This window comes from Pogona vitticeps, chromosome 11, assembly GCF_051106095.1.
Source record: "Pogona vitticeps strain Pit_001003342236 chromosome 11, PviZW2.1, whole genome shotgun sequence".
Taxonomy (NCBI): Eukaryota; Metazoa; Chordata; class Lepidosauria; order Squamata; family Agamidae; genus Pogona; species Pogona vitticeps.
The window spans coordinates 24,562,772-24,580,917 of NC_135793.1; the positions used below are offsets into that span (position 1 = coordinate 24,562,772).

The window sequence follows — 18,146 nt, forward strand, 5'->3', positions numbered from 1 at the left end:
AACTTTTACGGACTGTAGCTTTTGGAGGGGGCAATGTACATTCTTCAATGGCCCAATCCCATAATCGCATCCAATAGAGAGCACAGAAAAACGTTAGCGATGACAAAAGCTCTGTGGAAACAACACTAAAATATTCTCACATTACACTACTACACTTCCCGGATACAGTAACTCATTAGTATACGCAACATTTTTTAAAAATATTTTCCTTTGCACGGCGTGATTGAAGCTGAGTCAAGAGAAGCAGGAGGAGGCGGTCAGAGAGAGAGAAGGTGCATGATATGATCCCACTCGGACGCATCCTGGAAAACTCCATCAGAGTTGGTGGTCAGTTACAAGTCAGCTGACTCATGGAGAGCATAAGCTCCTTATCTGCAGTTCGAGTCACAGGACCCGCTGTCAAATCGGCCTTAAGTCACACGGGTGACTCAAGTTTGTTTGTTTGTTTCCATTACTTCCACTCAACTCGTGACTTGGAAGGCAGCCAGCTCCTCATTTTTTTTTGGAGGGAGAAGAGCTTGTTTTTAATACAAAGGACGTGGACTTGGGACTAAAGATTCAAGACGCTCGGACCTGCCAACATCCCTGCTTATTTTGACAGCTTCCAGAACTACCCAGTCAGGATTCTTCTCATCCATAAAAAAAACAAAACCTAGATTCCCAGATCTCTGCTTATGGTAGCATTGCAAAATGCCTAAGCTTGCTTTCAGTTTCTTGGCTGATCAGCCACATCTCCCAGACCCCTCCACAAGCATCCAAAGTATTGAGTGTTATGTGACCCCCAACTCTAGTGGGGGGACTTTAACACTCATTAGTTGGGGAGGTGAAGGCCTTTGTCGTCCGACAAGCTGGGGCATTGAACGAACCTGGTGGAAAGCATTTTGAATCTCCTCCAAGCAAGCGCCTTGCGGTTTCCCCAGTATCTCTCTTGCAAGATGGCTGCAAAACAGGCGGAAGTTCTTCTCCCAGTTGGTGACAACCCCGTTCAACAAACATCTCTCCCCACCATCGCTCTTCTAAGAGCAGACCACGGTAACTGGTAACTAAGAGCCCTTAAGCGCCATCATGGGGGCAATTACAACTCCGTAAGTGGGGAAATGACCATTTATTTACTCTCCATGCGCAGTCTTCTCATAACAAAGATACCAGGGATCCCATCAGGTTGCAAAACTATGAGGATTTTTGTGGATAAGGCTCCCAAGAAGAGAACTTCCTTTGAGGGGAGGGGCTACAACTCCTACAGTGGTCATTTTGACCAGGGTAGCTGTGATGATTAAAGAGGAACTTCTCCAAATTCTGCCAAAAAGCTGTGGGACACGACAAAAGAGGCAGAGGGGTGAAGGTGAACAGGACATCATCATGCAAACGAGACGGTTCTCCCATCACCTCGTTTCCCGCAGCTTAAATTCCAGCCGCGGTGTGTGCTTCGGCTGCTCGGTCTGGCCCACGTCCTTGCTCGGCTTCTCTCCCCCTATCATCACCCAGCAGCCCCGCACAGCCTCACACAGTTAACTTAAGTAACCATGTAATCTTGTTATTGTGACCTTTCCTTTCTCCTCTCCTCCCTGCTCTGCAAGTTCGCTCCCTTGCCCCCCCCCCCGCCATGGCTTGTTACACTCATTCATGATCGTGCCAGGGCTAAAATTAGATTAGAAGCTTCTCTAGGTGGGACTCGGTGTGCGGTCTGCTCCAGCAAAGCTTTGATACAGAGCCTTCAAAAGGGCAGAGCAGGGCAGCTTTCTGATGCCAGCGGATCCCTCCTGCAGCTTTTCTCCTTTCTGCTGGGTTACGCACTAAACGCTCAGCAGATTTGCTTTCCCCCGGTTGGGTCTTCTGCTGAACAAAACAGATAGCCTGTCTAATATTCCTTTCCCCATAAGTTCTCAAGCACTATGGATCTCTCCTGCGGGGGAGGGAAGACCCACAATTGACCGTGGGAAGGTCAAAACAGCTTGTGCGTTGGTTTCAGGGTGACTGTGGTGGATCACATTAGTTAACCTCCTCCCTCCATTGCATGGGCACCACACGGCAAAACATGGACCGGACAACATGCCTCCCCAAAAAGATTCAACCTTTTTTTTATGCTCAAGATGTCTTACATAAAACCATAATACTGTTTCTCTGGTTTAATTTTCACGTTTTGATTTTAGTACTCATTCGCATGTTGCCCTTTTATTGATTAATATAAGTAAGAAAATGTCAAAGTGAGCGCTGGTCATAAAGAAATAGAACCAGTCGGAGATTTTGTATCCTGTGGTTCAGTCGTCCATCCGAAGGGAGCCAAGAAATCAGAAGACAGACTCGGAAGGGCAGCCATGAAGGAACTAGAAAAGATCATTAGGTGTGAGGAGGTGGCATTGGGAACCAAGACCAAGATCATCCATAATACTCTTGTATTCCTGATTACTGTGTACACGTGTGAAAGTTGGGCAATGAAGAAAGTTGATTGGGCAAAATGATTTGTTTGAAATGTAGTGCTGGAGGAGAGCTTTGCAGATACCTTGGACAGCTAGAAAATGGGTCCTAGATCAAATCAGGACTGAACTGCCTCTGGAGGCAAAAATGTTGAAGATGAAGCTGTCCACCTTCGGGCACATCATGAGAAGGTGAGAATTACGATTCATAATGTTATTGTCGGCCACCTTGCTGTTTTTCTGTATGTCTAGTGCCTGCAGTATTATATGTTTCATATTTTTCTTGTAGACTCCAATTGGCTAGATGTATAAGAGTCAAATAAATAAATAAATAAACAACTATTTAGAAAAGACAATAACCCTAGGAAAGAGGGAAGGCAGCAGGAAAAGAGGAAGACCAAATATGAAATGTCCAAAAACTTGAGTTTTCAAGAGCTGAGCAGAAAAGTCAAGGAGAGGACAGTCTGGAAATTGCTCATCCATACGGTCACCATAAGTCTGGGACAACTTGATGGCACAGAACAAGAGCAAAAAGAAAATGCAAACCAACGTCAAGTGGACCTCTCGTGCTTGTGATGTGTTATAATCAAGTCATGTGTCAGCTTTTAATATCTATGCTGGGGGTGGGGGGAGAGACCAAACAGCTGAGACTCTTCCCATCTGAAATATACAGGAGTTAGGAGAAGGGGGGGGGTGTATGTAATTTTATAAACTTAAAAAATTGCCATGTGGCTGATCTATGATTTCATAATTGGAATGCTTCCTTGTTCTCTTCTGAAAAGAAACAAATAAAACGAAGCATCTCTGACCCCTAAAAAAAGAAATGTTAACCCTTTGAGGAAGCCTAAGCTTTTGCTTTAAAAAAAAAAATAAAATAAGAGGAACTACATAGCCAAGGAAATGCCCCTGGTTACAAAACAGCATCTTAACATTTGCCAGTCTCCTCCAAGGTTATGATTTACTGAGGACCTCGGAGCCCAAGATGCTTCATCAAAGCCCTGTGATGACACCTGGTGGCTTTCTGAGAGGTGACATGTTAGCAGCTTCTGGAACCAGAATAGGGGAAGTGGAGGAAATGCACCAGAAAAATACAACTAGTTGACTCTATGCGCCTTGGTTGCGTTCCATTTAACTTCATTACTAGCAGGCCCACCTTCTGCCCACCCTATGCACAAATGTCTGCTTGGAACAGATAGGGGCTCCCGGAGTTGCATCGGCTTGTGCGTTTGCGTGTGTGTAACATTTGTTGTCGTTCTTACATGCTGTCAAATCGCCTCCAATTTACAGTGACCCTATGAATGAACAACCTCCAAAATGCCCTATCCTGCTCAGGTCTTGCAAACTCAAGTCTGTGGTTTCCTTTAGGGAATCAATCCATCTCCTATTTTGTCTTCCTCTTTCCCTGCTGCCTTCCACCTTTCCCAGCATTCTTGTCTTTTCCGAAGAATCCTGCCGTCTCATGATGTGCCCGAAGTTGGGCAACCTCCGTTTCAACAGTTTTGCTTCCAGAAAAGAGTTCAGGATTGATTTGATCCAGAACCCACTTCTTTGTCTTTCCGGCGGTCCAAAGCATCCATGAAGCTCTCTTTCAGCATGTCATTTGAAACAAATCAATTTTTTCCTGCCAGTTTTTTTTAACTGTCCAGCTTTCACACTTGTACATAGAAATGGCACTTTGAATTGTGCCTGGGAACAGATTGGTAGCCACTAGAGTTGCTGTGATCAGGCTGGCTGGCTGGGAGGTGAACCCTGTGACCAGCCCCAATTCATTTCGCAATCTGGCTGTCGTATTTTGGACCCACTGAAGTTTCTGAACACATTTCAAAGGCAGCCCCACATACAACGTGTTACAGTAAGCTGGCCAGGATGTAACTGTGTAATCATGGCCAAGTCAGACCTCTCAAGGAATGAGCCCAACTGGCACATGAGTTTTAATTGTGAAAATGCACTCTCCAGCAGCAGCAAAAGCGGGTAATCCAGGTTCCTATACTTAATGATATTTTCTAATACCTTCATTGCTGCCCTTCTGAGTCTCAGTCTTCTGATTTCTCGGCTGCTGTCTCCATTTGGATTGGTGATTGAACCACGGAATAAAAAATCTATTATTTTAGGTTTTTATTACCAATAATAAAAGTTGTGTACTTCTTCCGTAGTCATGATTTTTGTCTTTTTAATGTTCAACTGCAGTTCAGCTTTGGCACTTTCTTCTTTCACTCCCACTAAAAGTCATTTCAAGTCATTGGTGCTTCTCGCCAGTATGACGGTGTCATCTGCATATGTTAAATTATTGATGTTTCTTTAACCAACTTCCACTCCTCTTGGCTTTCTGTATGTACAGATTGACCTGATAAGGAGATAAAAATTGAATTCATAAGGTGATAAAAGTCTTGTCTGATACTTTTGTCTATAGGAAACCATTCTGTTTCTCCATATTCTGTCCTTCTCGTCCACAATACAAGTTATGCATCACGACAATCATGTGCACACCCATTTCTTTCAGAACAACTCATAGTTGTTTATGATCCACACAGTCAAAGGCTTTGCTGTAGTCTATAAAGTACAGACCAATCTTCTGAAATTTGCTACAGAGCTCCAGCAGCTGGTGGATATCTGCGATATTGAATGTCTTTTCCTTTTTTGAATCCAGCTTGAACACCAGCTATTTCTTGCTTCATATAAAGTAAAAAACCTTTGTTGCAACACCTTGATAATCACTTTGCTTACATGGGGAATTAACTTCTTGGTTTCTCTTTTCTTGGTGGTTAAAATGTATATTGAACATTTCTAGTCTGTGGGACATTGTTTTGTTTTTCATGCTTATTTGCATTTTCTAGTTAGGATTTTGACAGATTCATTTTCTGTGGCTTGAAATAGTTCTATCGGTAGTCCATCTACCTCTGGCGATATATTTGTTCCTAGTGCTTTCAGATTCCACTGCATCCAACTTCTCTTTATTTTCATCCTAATTAAATAGGGTCCTTCCTGGTTAGTAATTCAACATTCCTAATCTAGGCTTAAATTTCTCTCTGATTTCTTTGATATTCTGGAAGACATATCTTGTCCCCCCCCCCAACTTTTTTGTTGTTCTCCAATATTTCTTTGACTGGTTATTGTAATGGTTTCAGTTCTGTTTTTCATATAAACTGTATGTTGCAACCAGCTGGAACCTGCTGTTGCATGTTAACTGCAAAACAAACACGTTTTCCTTATTCAGCAATAATTTGAAAAGGAAAAAAAACCACACACCCTGAATTGCACCAGAGCCTTATATCCCAGTGTAACATTTTTAGGATCCCTCTGCCTGCGACCGCAAATGCGGCAGGAAGGGATATTTAGATTCCCCTTTCGAGGAGTGGAATCTCACATAATTTCCCTATTAAGAGTACTTCCGGTATTAAACCGGAAAAAGGGAAGGCGGATCGAGATGGAGCATCAGCTGCTTTTCCAGTCTATAAGACGCAGTATAAACTTCCGGTGAATGAGGAAACCCGCCCTTGTCCCTCAATGAGCCGCTCTATCCTTTGACATGTCTATATTTGTGCCGGGAAAGAGGGGCAAAAGCGCTTCCGTTTTAGACCGGAAGTGCCGAGAACAGCGGGACACATCCCATCTGGCGTTGGGAGCGCCTTTCTTAGGGCGGCGGCCTTTCACCACAGAGACAAGCCTAGAGCGACGGCTTGCTGCATACCGGAAGTTCAGACGCCCAAGTAGCTCCGCCCCTTTTTCCTCCTCCCGCCGTCCATTTTCTACGGAGCGTCCCAGTAATAACCTTCCTCCCACAGACTTTCCAAACACATTCCTTTTCAACGGCTTGATTCTCTTACCCGCCCCCCACACACACACATTTAAAAAACAAAACCCAACTGGGAGAATTGCGCATGCGCCCCGTCTCGGTGCCACCGCCTTTATAGTCCCCCTCCTACTTCCCGGAAGTGGCCGGACCTGGTGCCTCCGCGTAAGTCTTCCGGGTAGGCGGGCGGTTCCCCACCCGAGAGCGGAGCGCGGCGGCGGCCGGCCATGGAGTGAGGAGGAAGAGGCGGCGGTGGCGGTGGCGGCGGTCGGGGCCTGGGCCGCGAGGGGCAGGTGAGCGGGCCTGAGGGAGGCGAGAAGCGGGCCGGGCTGGGCCGGGCGGCGGGGAGGGGAGCGGGGCTGAGGGGGGCTCTTTCCCCGCCCCGCTTCCTCTCTCCCCACAGGAGGAAGAGAGGGAGGGAGGGAGAGGCCGGAGCCGGGCCTTTCCCGGGGCCCCCACCGCCTCGCCCCCTCCCTTGAAGACGACAGCTTTCCTCACCCCCGTGATGCCCCCCTTTCGCCCTCCCAGGGGGAGCCCCGTGAGCTTTTTCTCTGGAGGGGGCCCATCCCCCCCTCACAAACACACACACACTTCCCTGCTCGTGTAGGGGGGGGCTTTCCCACATATGTGTGTGTGTGTGTGGGGGAGACGCTTCCTCCCCCCTTTCCTCGCAGACAGGACCACTGAGCTCGCCCCACGACCCTCCACCCCCCCATAGCCCCCCATCCTCTCCTACAGTCAGGCCCTCATCAACCCCCCCACACACACACACACCCAGTTCTTGTGTGAGTCTGTGCCTTCCCCATCTTGCCTGGGCAGGGAGCCTGCGACTCACTCTCCCCACCACCACCCCCAGGAAAGCCAGGCAACCAGAGCCCCCCCCCCAGGAGTTCCTCTTCCTTTTCTAAGGAACAAGGCCTCTCCCCCCCACACACACACGTCTTGCCACAAACTCAGGCTTTGCTCTCCCCAACACACACACACTCTCACTCACTCACTTGCCCTTGATGCAGGAAGGAGGCCTAGAGAAGTTGCAGAATTGGGTGCTGAGCGTGTTTCTTTTATCTTCTCTTCTCCCCCCCCCCCCCCCCGGTCTGCAGAGCCACCTTGTCCTTCCCCAGCACCAGCCGGCCACCCACCCGGGTTGCAGGATTCCTGTTTTATGCTGTGCGGAGGGGAAGTCAGCGCCCATGAGGGAGTACAAAGTTGTGGTTCTCGGGAGTGGGGGGGTGGGCAAGTCGGCCCTGACCGTGCAGTTCGTCACGGGGAGGTTCATCGAGAAGTACGACCCCACCATCGAAGACTTCTACCGCAAGGAGATCGAAGTGGACTGTTCCCCGTCAGTACTTGAAATCTTAGACACCGCAGGGACGGAGCAGTTTGCATCCATGCGTGATCTTTACATCAAGAACGGCCAAGGGTTCATCCTGGTTTACAGCTTGGTCAACCAACAGTCTTTCCAGGTAATCAGTACCGCTTTGTAATAAATTCCGCTTTTGAAAACCCTTTTGATTTGTTTGAATGGATGGAAAGGCATTAGATACAGCTGGCCAACAATCTGGAGCAAGTTCAGAGGGAGGGCAGCAAGGATGATGAGGGGAGTGGAAATCAAGCCCTACTTGGAAAGGCTGAAAGAACTGGGCAGGTTCAACCTTGAGAAAAAAAAATATTTGAGGGGAGATGGGATATTACTTTTAAAATACTTGAAAGGTTGTCGTACAAAGGAGGGAGGGGATCTCTTCTCAGCCATCCCAGAGCGCAGAACATGCAATAATGGGCTCAAGTTACAGGAAGCCAGATTTTGGATTAATATCAGGAAAAACTTCTTAACTGTTAGAACAGTATGACAACGGAACTCATTGCCTAGGAGATGGTGAGCGCTCCAGCATTGGAGGCATTCAGGTGAAACTTAGACAACCATCTTTCCGATCTGCTTGGATTAGAATTCTTCCATTGAGCAGGGGATTGGACTTAATGGCCCAATAGTCCCCTTCCAATTCTTTTATTCTATGATTCTGTGAATGTGTTACCTGTTAAAAATGCAACCAGGCACTCGTGCAGAATTTGACAGGATTGTTTTAAATAAAAAAAAATATGTTACCTAAAAAAGAGAGATCTATGGATTTAATGGTTGTTGTGGGTTTTTCGGGTGCTGTCCTCTGAAGATGCCGGCCACAGAGACTGGTGAAACGTTAGGAAGGACAACCTTCAGAACACGGCCAAAGAGCCCGAAAAACCCACAACAACCATTAGATCCCGGCCGTGAAAGCCTTCGCGAATACATCTATGGATTTATTTATTTTTAAATTGTCCACAGATTCTTTCCCAAAGTGAGTTTGGTTCAGGAAGAGTAGTAGTGAATTGTGTTGCTGACACCAGCTTATGAACTGTGCCAAGATATGTTAAATGTTGCAAAGTTTTCAAAAGGGAAAATATTGTTTTATATTGCTTCCAGCTCGTATGCATCATCCATTTCAAAATACGTTCAGATCACAAACAAGCATCTTTTTTTATCTCAGGCACTCTTTTCTACGTTTCCAGCTGTGATATCGGTGATAGCTTAGTTTAGAAATGTGGGTGCCTTAATTGTATACGTCAGTTTCAGCCTGGCTACTTTGAGTATTAGTTCTAACTGGGTCCATCTGGAGCCGTGATTTGTGCAGGAGGAAGGAAAGTGTGACACAGAAACATGCTGGCATGTGGGAAAGACATCTGATTAAATGTGCTATCCTCCCACTGGAGGCCAGACTGGCCCCATCTTTGCTGTACTTCAGCAAACAAGCAAAGACCTTTATCTTCATGAAGTCTTCCCACAGTAACCCGCTACCTGTGTGTGACTTTTAGTTAGACTGCCATGCATTACCGCTTTGATTTTTTTTTTTACTGTGCCTTGTGTTTTTCCATTGTCTTTTCCATTTCTCAGAGTGACATTTTAAAAAAATGGCATATTTATTGGTCTTTGCCTTAATATTGCCTGTTAATGATGTGAGATACCTCCATTGTTTTATAGTTTGAGATATTGTCTTTTAATGGTGTGAACTGTCATTGTATACCCCTTGTTTTCAACTTTAAACATTGTCTTTCATTGTTGTAAGCTGCCTTGGGTCCTTTTCAAGGAAGAAAGGGGGCTACAGATATTTCAGATCCATAAAATAAACGTGAGAGGACCGGGCAAGCAGGCAAAGGAATGTATGGGAAAGAGCGAGAGCTGCTTCTTTTGAGCAGCGCAAGCCCTCCTTCCTGGCACCAGCAAACTTGTTGAGTTGGGTGGATTCCAGCTTCTTGGCAGAGCAGTTCCGCCCACGCAAAGAGCTAAAAAGCTGAGCCTGTATCTATGAATGCTGAGCGTGATAAATGCTATCTCAGTTCCAGTTTTTTTCCTCCTTGGCATTCCTTTTCTATCACGTTGTTTGTGCCTCTTCCCTCTTTGACATCCCTTACGTTTTGCAGCAGAAACGAAGCTTTTAAGAAGCTCTTGATCCCTAATTGAGTGCCTTTTTCTCTCCTTCACTCTGGCCAGCAGTGCGCTTTTAGACTTCAGCTGCTTGGGGGGGGGGGTGCTTCCCCTGCCCCACCTTGCCATTGCTAATCAGAAGGAAGGAGGTGGAAGCCTTCTGATGGGATGGCATTAATAACTGTAGTTTTCAATACTTAATGGCTTCTGTGTTTTAGAAAAGTGCAAAGCAGTGGCCGGGGGGTGGGGGGGACTTATCAGGTTTTTTACAGGTGTACACCATTTGTAAGGAGCAGAAAATTTGTATATTTGTGTTTGTGGATGTTTGGGTTATTGCTTTTATGTGCAAATCGCTTAGAGTAGTGTTGCACACTAAGTCACCTGCATGAATACAGTAAATAAATATTCATATTGGGGTTTTTTTAAGGTTGAATGTAAATCTCCACAGCTTGCGGCTGTTCTCTCCACGGCTTGCACCCTGCCAAATGTTTGATAGGCCCCCTATTATTGCACTCCCAGGCCGGTAGCAAATGTAGGAAGCCTCACATGTATTTGGTAGGCTACAATAATTCCTCCTTTGTGTCCTTTCTTCTCTCTTGTATCGTCTCAGCACTAAATGATGCCCCTTTAGGCAGAGGCATGCCTTAGTGAAGAATGCTTTTTAAGATGTGGATTGTTTTAACTGTAGATAGGTGATACGATACAGATAAATTGCCTTCTTCCCTGGACGTTCAATCTGCTAGTCTGATAGCTGTCCTTAAAGGAAAACTGTCACTTAGTGCCTGTGCATTATAACTGGCTTTGCATTGTGTCATGTAGACTGTGTATTTGTTGCAAAACTTATTTAGGTTTGCTGTTGAACGTATAGACTGCTATCTATACATACAGCTTCAGTTCAGGCTGTCGAAAAGACCTTATTGTACCATATGAACCTGCCTGAGCTCTTGGCTGACCTTTTTCTTGGTCCTGTCTGCTCCATGTTTGAGGGAGACATGAGGGAGGGCCTTCCTGGTGGTGGCTCCAGAAGGTTTTGTTGGTCTTCTCCTTGCCGTTCTCTTTCTGCATGCAGGCAAAGACCTTTTGATTCAACAACTGACTTGCTGTAGAGAATACTTCACTGGTGTGTCTGTTTTATTTGGGGGTTGATTTGGTGTAGTCTTTAAACTTATTTTCAGATTAATTGTGTGTTAACACTGCCGTTTATGTAATGGTTTATCACGAACACTTTTAGTGTGGACCAGTTTCCAGTCTGTGATTTTAATTTTCTTGCAAACTACCTTGAGTCCTCGAGAAAGGCTGGGTGTGAGCCAAACACCCTCTCAATTCCTGCCATTCCCAAGATCATTAATGGGCCCGATTTCTTCCTCAGGACATCAAGCCAATGAGGGACCAAATTGTTCGTGTGAAGAGATACGAGAAGGTTCCCCTCATCCTGGTGGGGAATAAAGTCGACCTGGAGTCGGAGAGGGAGGTCTTGTCGGCAGAAGGCCGGGCGCTCGCCCAGGAGTGGGGCTGCCCCTTCATGGAGACCTCGGCCAAGAGCAAGACCATGGTGGACGAACTGTTTGCAGAGATCGTGAGGCAAATGAACTATGCGTCTCTGCCCGAAAAGCAAGACCAGTGTTGTACAACCTGCGTTGTCCAGTGAAACGGGAGAAAGTGAAACCTCAATCATGGCCATACAGAGCAGGTCGGTAGACGGTCTGAAGCACACAGAACAGCTGCTGTTGCATCTCCCCCTCCCCACTCTCTCCAGGTTGCTAGGTTTTATTCTATTCTGTTTTGTTTTATTTCATTCTGCTTTATTTTATTTGTATCCCGCCCATCGGGCTACCAAGGCCACTCTGCACTGTTCACAACAAAAATAAGAACAAGAATTGGCAATGTTCAATAAAATAAAATACACATTGAAATAAGATCAGAAAACAAAACTGGAAGATGTTATAACTTAAAGATATTCTGAACTTAAAATAGAACATAAGAACAGTTAAACTGAATAAAAACAGTGAAGGTGGCGGGATTACTAGCTTAGGGGTTGGTCGGCGCTCTGCATCCTGTAGACGGAATATCCTGGAGGGCCAGTCTGGGTCGTAAAAAATTAAATAATGAGAGTCTTGCTCGTGTGTCCCTCTTGCCACAGTCTTGTGGCCGAGGACCTTGAGGAGAAGATGCAGCCCCTTTGATAGGACAGGTAACTATTTGCCTAACACAGCCTGGTTGTGTTCACTGCTGAATCAGGAGTTAGATGTCCATGCTCCGAGGCCAGAACTTCAGGCTCTAGTCCTGGATCTGGCCCTTCTGGAGATTTCCCCATGACACTTATCCTTTGGTGGTTTCCCAGCTTTTGTGAGGCTTTTCCCTGCTCTGAAACCTTGACATGCCACTGCTAAGGCTTAGTTGAGAGGAAGTCTCAGAGTTTCTTGCCGAGATGTGCCAATATTTTATGTCCCATCCTTTTACCCATTCGTTGGTGTGGGTCCTGCCTTTTGGAGCAGCAGAAGGCAAGCTGGCTCCCACTTCCCTTTGAAGACCCCTTTGGATAAGCTAAGGGCAGCTTCTCCCAAGGACACTTGCTTTGGGTGCCTAGCACTTTTAAAAGTCTAATCAAAAGGAGATCTGGTGGTTTGGTCTCTCTCTTTCTCTTCCTCTCCCTCTGTGTGTGTCTGTGTGTGTGTCAGGGGTTGCCTCTGACTTGTTTGCTCAGCCGTGTTGCGTCAGATGATCGTCTAGAGCAAAAGGGAGCCTGCCAGCTCTGCTGCAGACCTCTCGGCCTCCTTAAGCGTGGGTGTTGATCAGCCCACGGGGGCCACCGTCTGTATGTCAGCTCGTCTGAACTCCTTCTCAGTCATGCAGATTATTTTAAAAATAGAAACGTGTGAAGAGGAGGAGGAGGAGAGAGAGCTCCTGGCAGTGCCAACTGTGCTTCTGCATAACAGGAGGGGGCCTGTTGGCTCAGAGAAGGCAAGAGGTGATGAAAGTTGTGGAAATGTGTCAGCGAGGGTGCTTTTGAGTTTTTAAAGGCGGCTGCGGAGGGCATGCCTGCACATAAGAGCAGGTGTCGAAACTGAGGAATAAAACTGAGACTGTGACAGAGCAGAGGGGTTTTTCCCCCCTCCCTCCTGTATCCAAAGCTTTGCTTCTCATGAAGGGCCGGGTCGCTTCTTGTTCCATTCTACCGAAATGGTTGGCGCCTAAGAGGAGGGGAGAGAAAGCTGTTTTTCCCTGTGGTGGTCTCTGCTCCCCAGCCCCCCTCTTTCCTTAATCAGGAAGGTCTTTCTTCTTCCCTCTGAAGCCTTGGGGTGTTGGGGTGACATCCCAAAGAGAGTCCCATCTATCCTTTTCTAAGTTTACTGTTTTCCTTAAAACCCTTTCTTCTTTGACCCATGGACTGTGCTCCGAGGATTGTATAGTGTCTCAGCCAAGCCCTGACACAGACAGACAGACAGATAGACAGGCAAGCACCACCTTCTGGCTTTCACCGCCTTCAGCGCTGAATGGCTGAAGGCCATTTTGCAGGCTTTCGAACAAAGCAGAAGAACTCGAGAGGCTGGGGAGAGTGACAAGGGAGGGTGGGTGGATATCCCATGTTCAATGCCAAGTCCGTACACAGCGGAAGAAAGAATCCGACCTCAAACTCTGCGGAGCCACAGCCAATGTTGAGCAAAATGGCCCGGCAATCTCAAAACAGGATAAGACCCAACGTTCTTTTCCTTAGCGGGTTTTTCTTTCATGACTAAGTGGCCCGGGAGAGGCTTTTTCCATAGATTGTTGTGCTCTGTTGTTTTTAAATGTGTTTTTAGTATTGATTTTATTAACCTTTTTAAAATATGGTACTTGGTTAATTCCTTTTTTAAAAAAAATGTGCTTACTGGTTTTTGCTTTTCAATCTCTTTTTATTTTAATTATTGTGAGCGCCTTTCGGTCCTTTTAAGGAGAAAGGTGTGGCAAAAAATATTTTTAATTCATTAATTTCATGTGACTCAGGTAAAATCGGTTAGACAGGGAGCCAAGAGACCGCGCAGGGAAGGAGGAAAAGTCGCTTGCTAGAAAAGTGGGTGGCGGGAAGTGGGTGAGCGGACTTTGGCCAAACTTGGTTGTCTCCCGGGGAGCAAAATGCTGCCTCTCACCAATTCTTTGTCTTAACTGCAGATAAAACTCAGAGGAAAATTTGCACAGATGCTGCTTTGGAGAACCCTTTACATCCCAGGCTGCAGAACTGAGCCTTGCTTTAAACAAAAAAAGTACCCTGTTTCTCTCTTTAGAGCACATTTCCAGGCATCGAGTGCAAAAAGAAAAGAAAAGAAAAAAAAGAGGTCAGCAGAGTGAGTGGCTGTGGAGATCCGTCGGCCTGCGACAGAAAAGCTTAGCATGTTTACCATAACGTTTTGGAATCTCTTCTTTATCTCTTGATCCTGTCTCTCTCTGTTTTGTTTTGTTTTGTTTTTTTAAAATAGCTTTCTAATTTCCTATTAATGGCTAATATGCAAGAATTCGATTTTTTTTTAATATTATGGTTTCTTTCACTGATTTCCAGAAGTTGTATTTATTAAACTTTAAACTCAGTATTACCTACTCAATGCCTTTTTAAAAAGAAGAAAATTTTAAATGGAGAATAAAAAGTGAGCCTTAAACAAATGGTTACTTCTGTATATTACCTCACATCCATGCTTGATTTGCAAAAAGAAGCAGCGGGGAGGGTGGGAGGGGGAGAGTTTTCCTCTCCTCCCAAATGTCACTGGTTGAAACTTTGGAAATGTTCTGTTTACCTGTGATGGTGTCATAGAAAGGGACTTTGAGCCACCTTCTCTCTTTGGGGTCCCAGCTGTGGTGGCGCGTCACTGATCTGGTGTGAAGATAGAAAGCTATGTCACTGGGACAGGAGGCGTTCTGGAAGATGTATGTGTATTATCTGTTATTACATGATGTTCAGCTTTTGGGTTTGGCTTTGTTTTCTCTCCGATGGGTCATGTTCCAAAATCAGCAGCCCCCTCTCCATTGGTGTCCCGTTTCTGGCTGTGTGTTTTTTCTCGGGAGAACGACAAAGGCGTTTTCTCACCTCTCCCCGAGGACTTGCGTTCTAAATCAAAAGCGACTTTGGGCTCGTCTTTCGAGAGGATGGCTGGTGGACACCTGCACGCGTAAACCAAGTCCAAATTAAAACTAACCCTTACCTTTTTCTAGTTCTTAAATATGCTTTCTTCCCCTGATAATATTTTCAAGCAATATCAGTTTAGCTTTATTTTTGGAGCTCTGTTGCACTGCCTCTGCCTGTTAGTTTGATGGCTTGCTCGCTTGCTTTTGGTTTCCAGTAAACAGCGTGAGAGCTGTAACTCCATGTGCAAACTCGCTATCCAGCCTTTGCCTTCTCGAGAGTTTACCTGTTTTGTCTGAATACTTGAAACATTTAAACAGCAACACAAATTTAAGACGGAAGGAGGAATATATGAATTGTTAGAGTGTTTGTAGTTGGATACGATTCTAGTGAGAATTAGAGCTTTTTTCTAGTGGTGTTCTCCAAAACCATATTCTCTCCCCTGTAATAATAACCGTAATGTGTTTTGCTACACCATAACGAGAGGTGTTAAGAGCCCACCTTAAATCATTTGAACATGCTTCTGATAGAGATGGGTTGGTCCTGTAATAGCCACAAAAATTGATCGGCTACAGACTCTCAACGTTAAGAACGAATCTGAGATAACCTTGTCTTTTAAAATACTGGGAGGTTCAGTTTGTCTCTAGCATATGTTTTTGTAAAAACCAGTTGGAATAAGTGACCAAACAGTTATTAAGAAGTGTTGTCATACACAGCACAGAATACAGGTCGAAGGGTCTCTCTACCTGTCTGTTTACCCGGTACAGTCTGGCCTGTTTCCTGAGCTACTGTGCCTCAGATTCATGAATGCGGGTGGCTGGGGCGTCATGTCTTGTTCAAAACAGTTTGGTGAGGCTCTTTAAGCAAAACCCATTTCCGGGGATCCCTCAAACGATCTCAGGTTATTCACCCCTTTGTCGAATTAAGGTAGGTGGGAGAGATGAGTCTGAAAGGAGGACCTTCCCATACCACTTTGGGGGGAAAATCATTTTTATTTATTTATTTTACAATTCCCAGAATGCCCCAAACCAACCCCAGCTTCTGTCTGGGGCATTTTGAGAGTTGGTAGCCCCAAACCACCCTTTTTTGCAAGTTCTGGCCGTTCCTTTTGGTTGATCAGTGGCACGTCAGCTCCATTTCCATGCGCCCCAGTGAACTGCCTACCTAAGGCACATAAACCCAGCTGTTCATCGAGAAGGAACTCTTTTTCCAGGAGAAGGGGGGGCAATCAATAAATGTTTGCGTGGACACCACTCACAGCCCTCATTTGCCTGAAAGAACCTAAAAATCATACCTAAGTGTCTCCTATGTACTGTACGTTTTACTGGTGAAAGGGTAAAATTCTGGAAATCCATCCAATACGAAATTGGGACAATGCTCTAATGCTTTGTAAACTTACAAACCATCACCCCCCAACAAACACACAAACCCCTTGTTTGATTCATTCTTACTTTGTAAGAGAACCCTACAGTTGTTTGTAACTTTTTTAATAAAATAGATACCTGTATTACCAAAGCTGTGTGTGACCGGTTCGTTCCTGGCAAAGCTTTGCTCATATGGTGATGTTTTCTGTTTGTTGTGAAATGAGCTGGGTGGGTGTTTTAGTACGTGGGAGTTCTGTGTTCTGTATAATACAGGGTGCCTTTATGTGCATTGCCAGTCCAGCAGAGCCAGAGGGGGCTTTGGGCAGAGAATCTCACACACATGCATCCTGTAAGTTGTGTGAGCATCTTGTCCTGCTGAGCTACAAATTTATTATTTATTTATTTACAAGATTTTTTTTTTTTAGCCATGCCGTTACCAGTGGTCTCTGAGTGGCCAATGTATTGACCCAGAGTACTCCCTGGAGGCACAGTCGGGAATTGAACTCCCAACCTCTACCAAAATCACTGAGCTACCCAGACAGCTCATAATTATATGCCATCAAGTCAGTTGCAACTTATGGAAACCCTTTCCTTCCTCTCGGGGTGCCCTGGGACTGTGCAGCTTACTCAAGGCCACAGAGGAGGGCTCTTCTCCTAGGAGGCACAGTGAAGAATCGAACCTCCAACTTTTGGCTCCGCAGCCATAGACCTAAACCACAGCTATCAAGCCAGCTCATCTCACATAGGAGACCTGAAATACAGAGGAAGAGATCTTATTCCATCACAATTGTTTTTAAAAAACGACTTTAGCATGATTTTTGTCCAAGTGTTGAGCAACGTACCAAGTTCGTTCAAAACGTTTGGCCCTTCTCCATCCAACAGCCCCGTGAAGTTGGTTTAGCGCTACGATTTGGGACCAGTGCACGGCCGGGCAGAGAGCCAGAGGGGCTTCGTGGGTTGCTTGAAGCTGTTGGAAGTCTAGGGTGCAGCCTTTTGAGTCACCGTGGCCGTGCCTATGACTAACCACAGAAAAAGCCTCCACGCCCCACCAAGCGGAAGTGCACAAGAAAATGAATTGCTGTTCAAACCTGAAATACGGTGTCAATGTTTCCTTGTTCTGCTGGAGACCCTGGGCAAGGGAAATGGAAGCACCAGGTGACCACACACCGCAGAAGTTCTCCCTTGCTGGCAAGCCGGTCTTTGGGCTTGGATGGGGGAAAACATTAGATTGCCATCCATGCTCACCCCCAAGGTGACACCCTGGGTGACCTTTGGCCAGCCTCTAGTCTCACGATTCAGGTCCCCATCCCTGCGTAAAAGACTCCCAATTCTGGAACTGATTTAGTGGATCTACTCGACTTAGACTAAGTAGCAACCAGGTGCAGGTCATCAACTCCAAGCAGATTTTTCTCTGGCTTGCTCTCCTCCTTTGCTCTCATTGCTCACCTGTCCAGTGTCTACTTCGTCGAGCACCATATGTACGAGGGGGTGGTAGACTGATAACAGAATCGAAGAAGGCCGTCCTCTGCATTTTTTCTCAAGTACAAACAAGCACTGGATCCTTAAAGGTAGGGCAGCCACACACTGTGGCCTCCAGAAATTATGGGAATGCAAGTCCGGAAGTCCTAAGCACCGCCACTCATAGTGAGGAATGCTGAGAATCACAGCCAAGGATTTTTCCTGCACAGATTAACACTCTAGGTGTGTCGCCTGAAATGTCTTCTTTCCAAGAGAGTCGAGGAAAATGCCGTCAATTCAGTCTTTGAAATGCAGCCTCCAGCATCCCTCCCCAATAGCTGCACTGCCTAGCGCTTTTCGGGGTGGGACAGCTGTTCCATTCCAGTATTTACAAAAACATGGTGATAAGAGTGTGCTTGCCCAACTGTTTGCAGCACTGTCTTTTGTCTGTTTGATTAGGACTGTAGTCTGATGTTCCAAAACTAGGATTGTAGTCTAATGTTCCAAAATAGCCAGGAGATGGTGCTCTTTTAAAGGAAGTTCACTGTGGTTCTTTTCCCTTCTGCTGGGTGGC

At 45.9% G+C, this 18,146-nt stretch overlaps 1 protein-coding gene across 1 annotated transcript; it reads left to right on the forward strand.

Moving 5' to 3' along the window:
* The first annotated feature begins 6,337 nt into the window (after positions 1–6,337).
* Positions 6,338–16,265, forward strand: RAP2C (RAP2C, member of RAS oncogene family). The gene is made up of 4 exons (XM_072981208.2): positions 6,338–6,497; positions 7,305–7,667; positions 11,028–11,348; positions 13,808–16,265. The coding sequence occupies exons 2-3, from the start codon at positions 7,395–7,397 to the stop codon at positions 11,304–11,306; spliced, it is 552 nt and encodes a 183-aa protein (XP_072837309.1). The 5' UTR covers positions 6,338–6,497; positions 7,305–7,394; the 3' UTR covers positions 11,307–11,348; positions 13,808–16,265.
* The last annotated feature ends 1,881 nt before the right edge of the window (positions 16,266–18,146 follow it).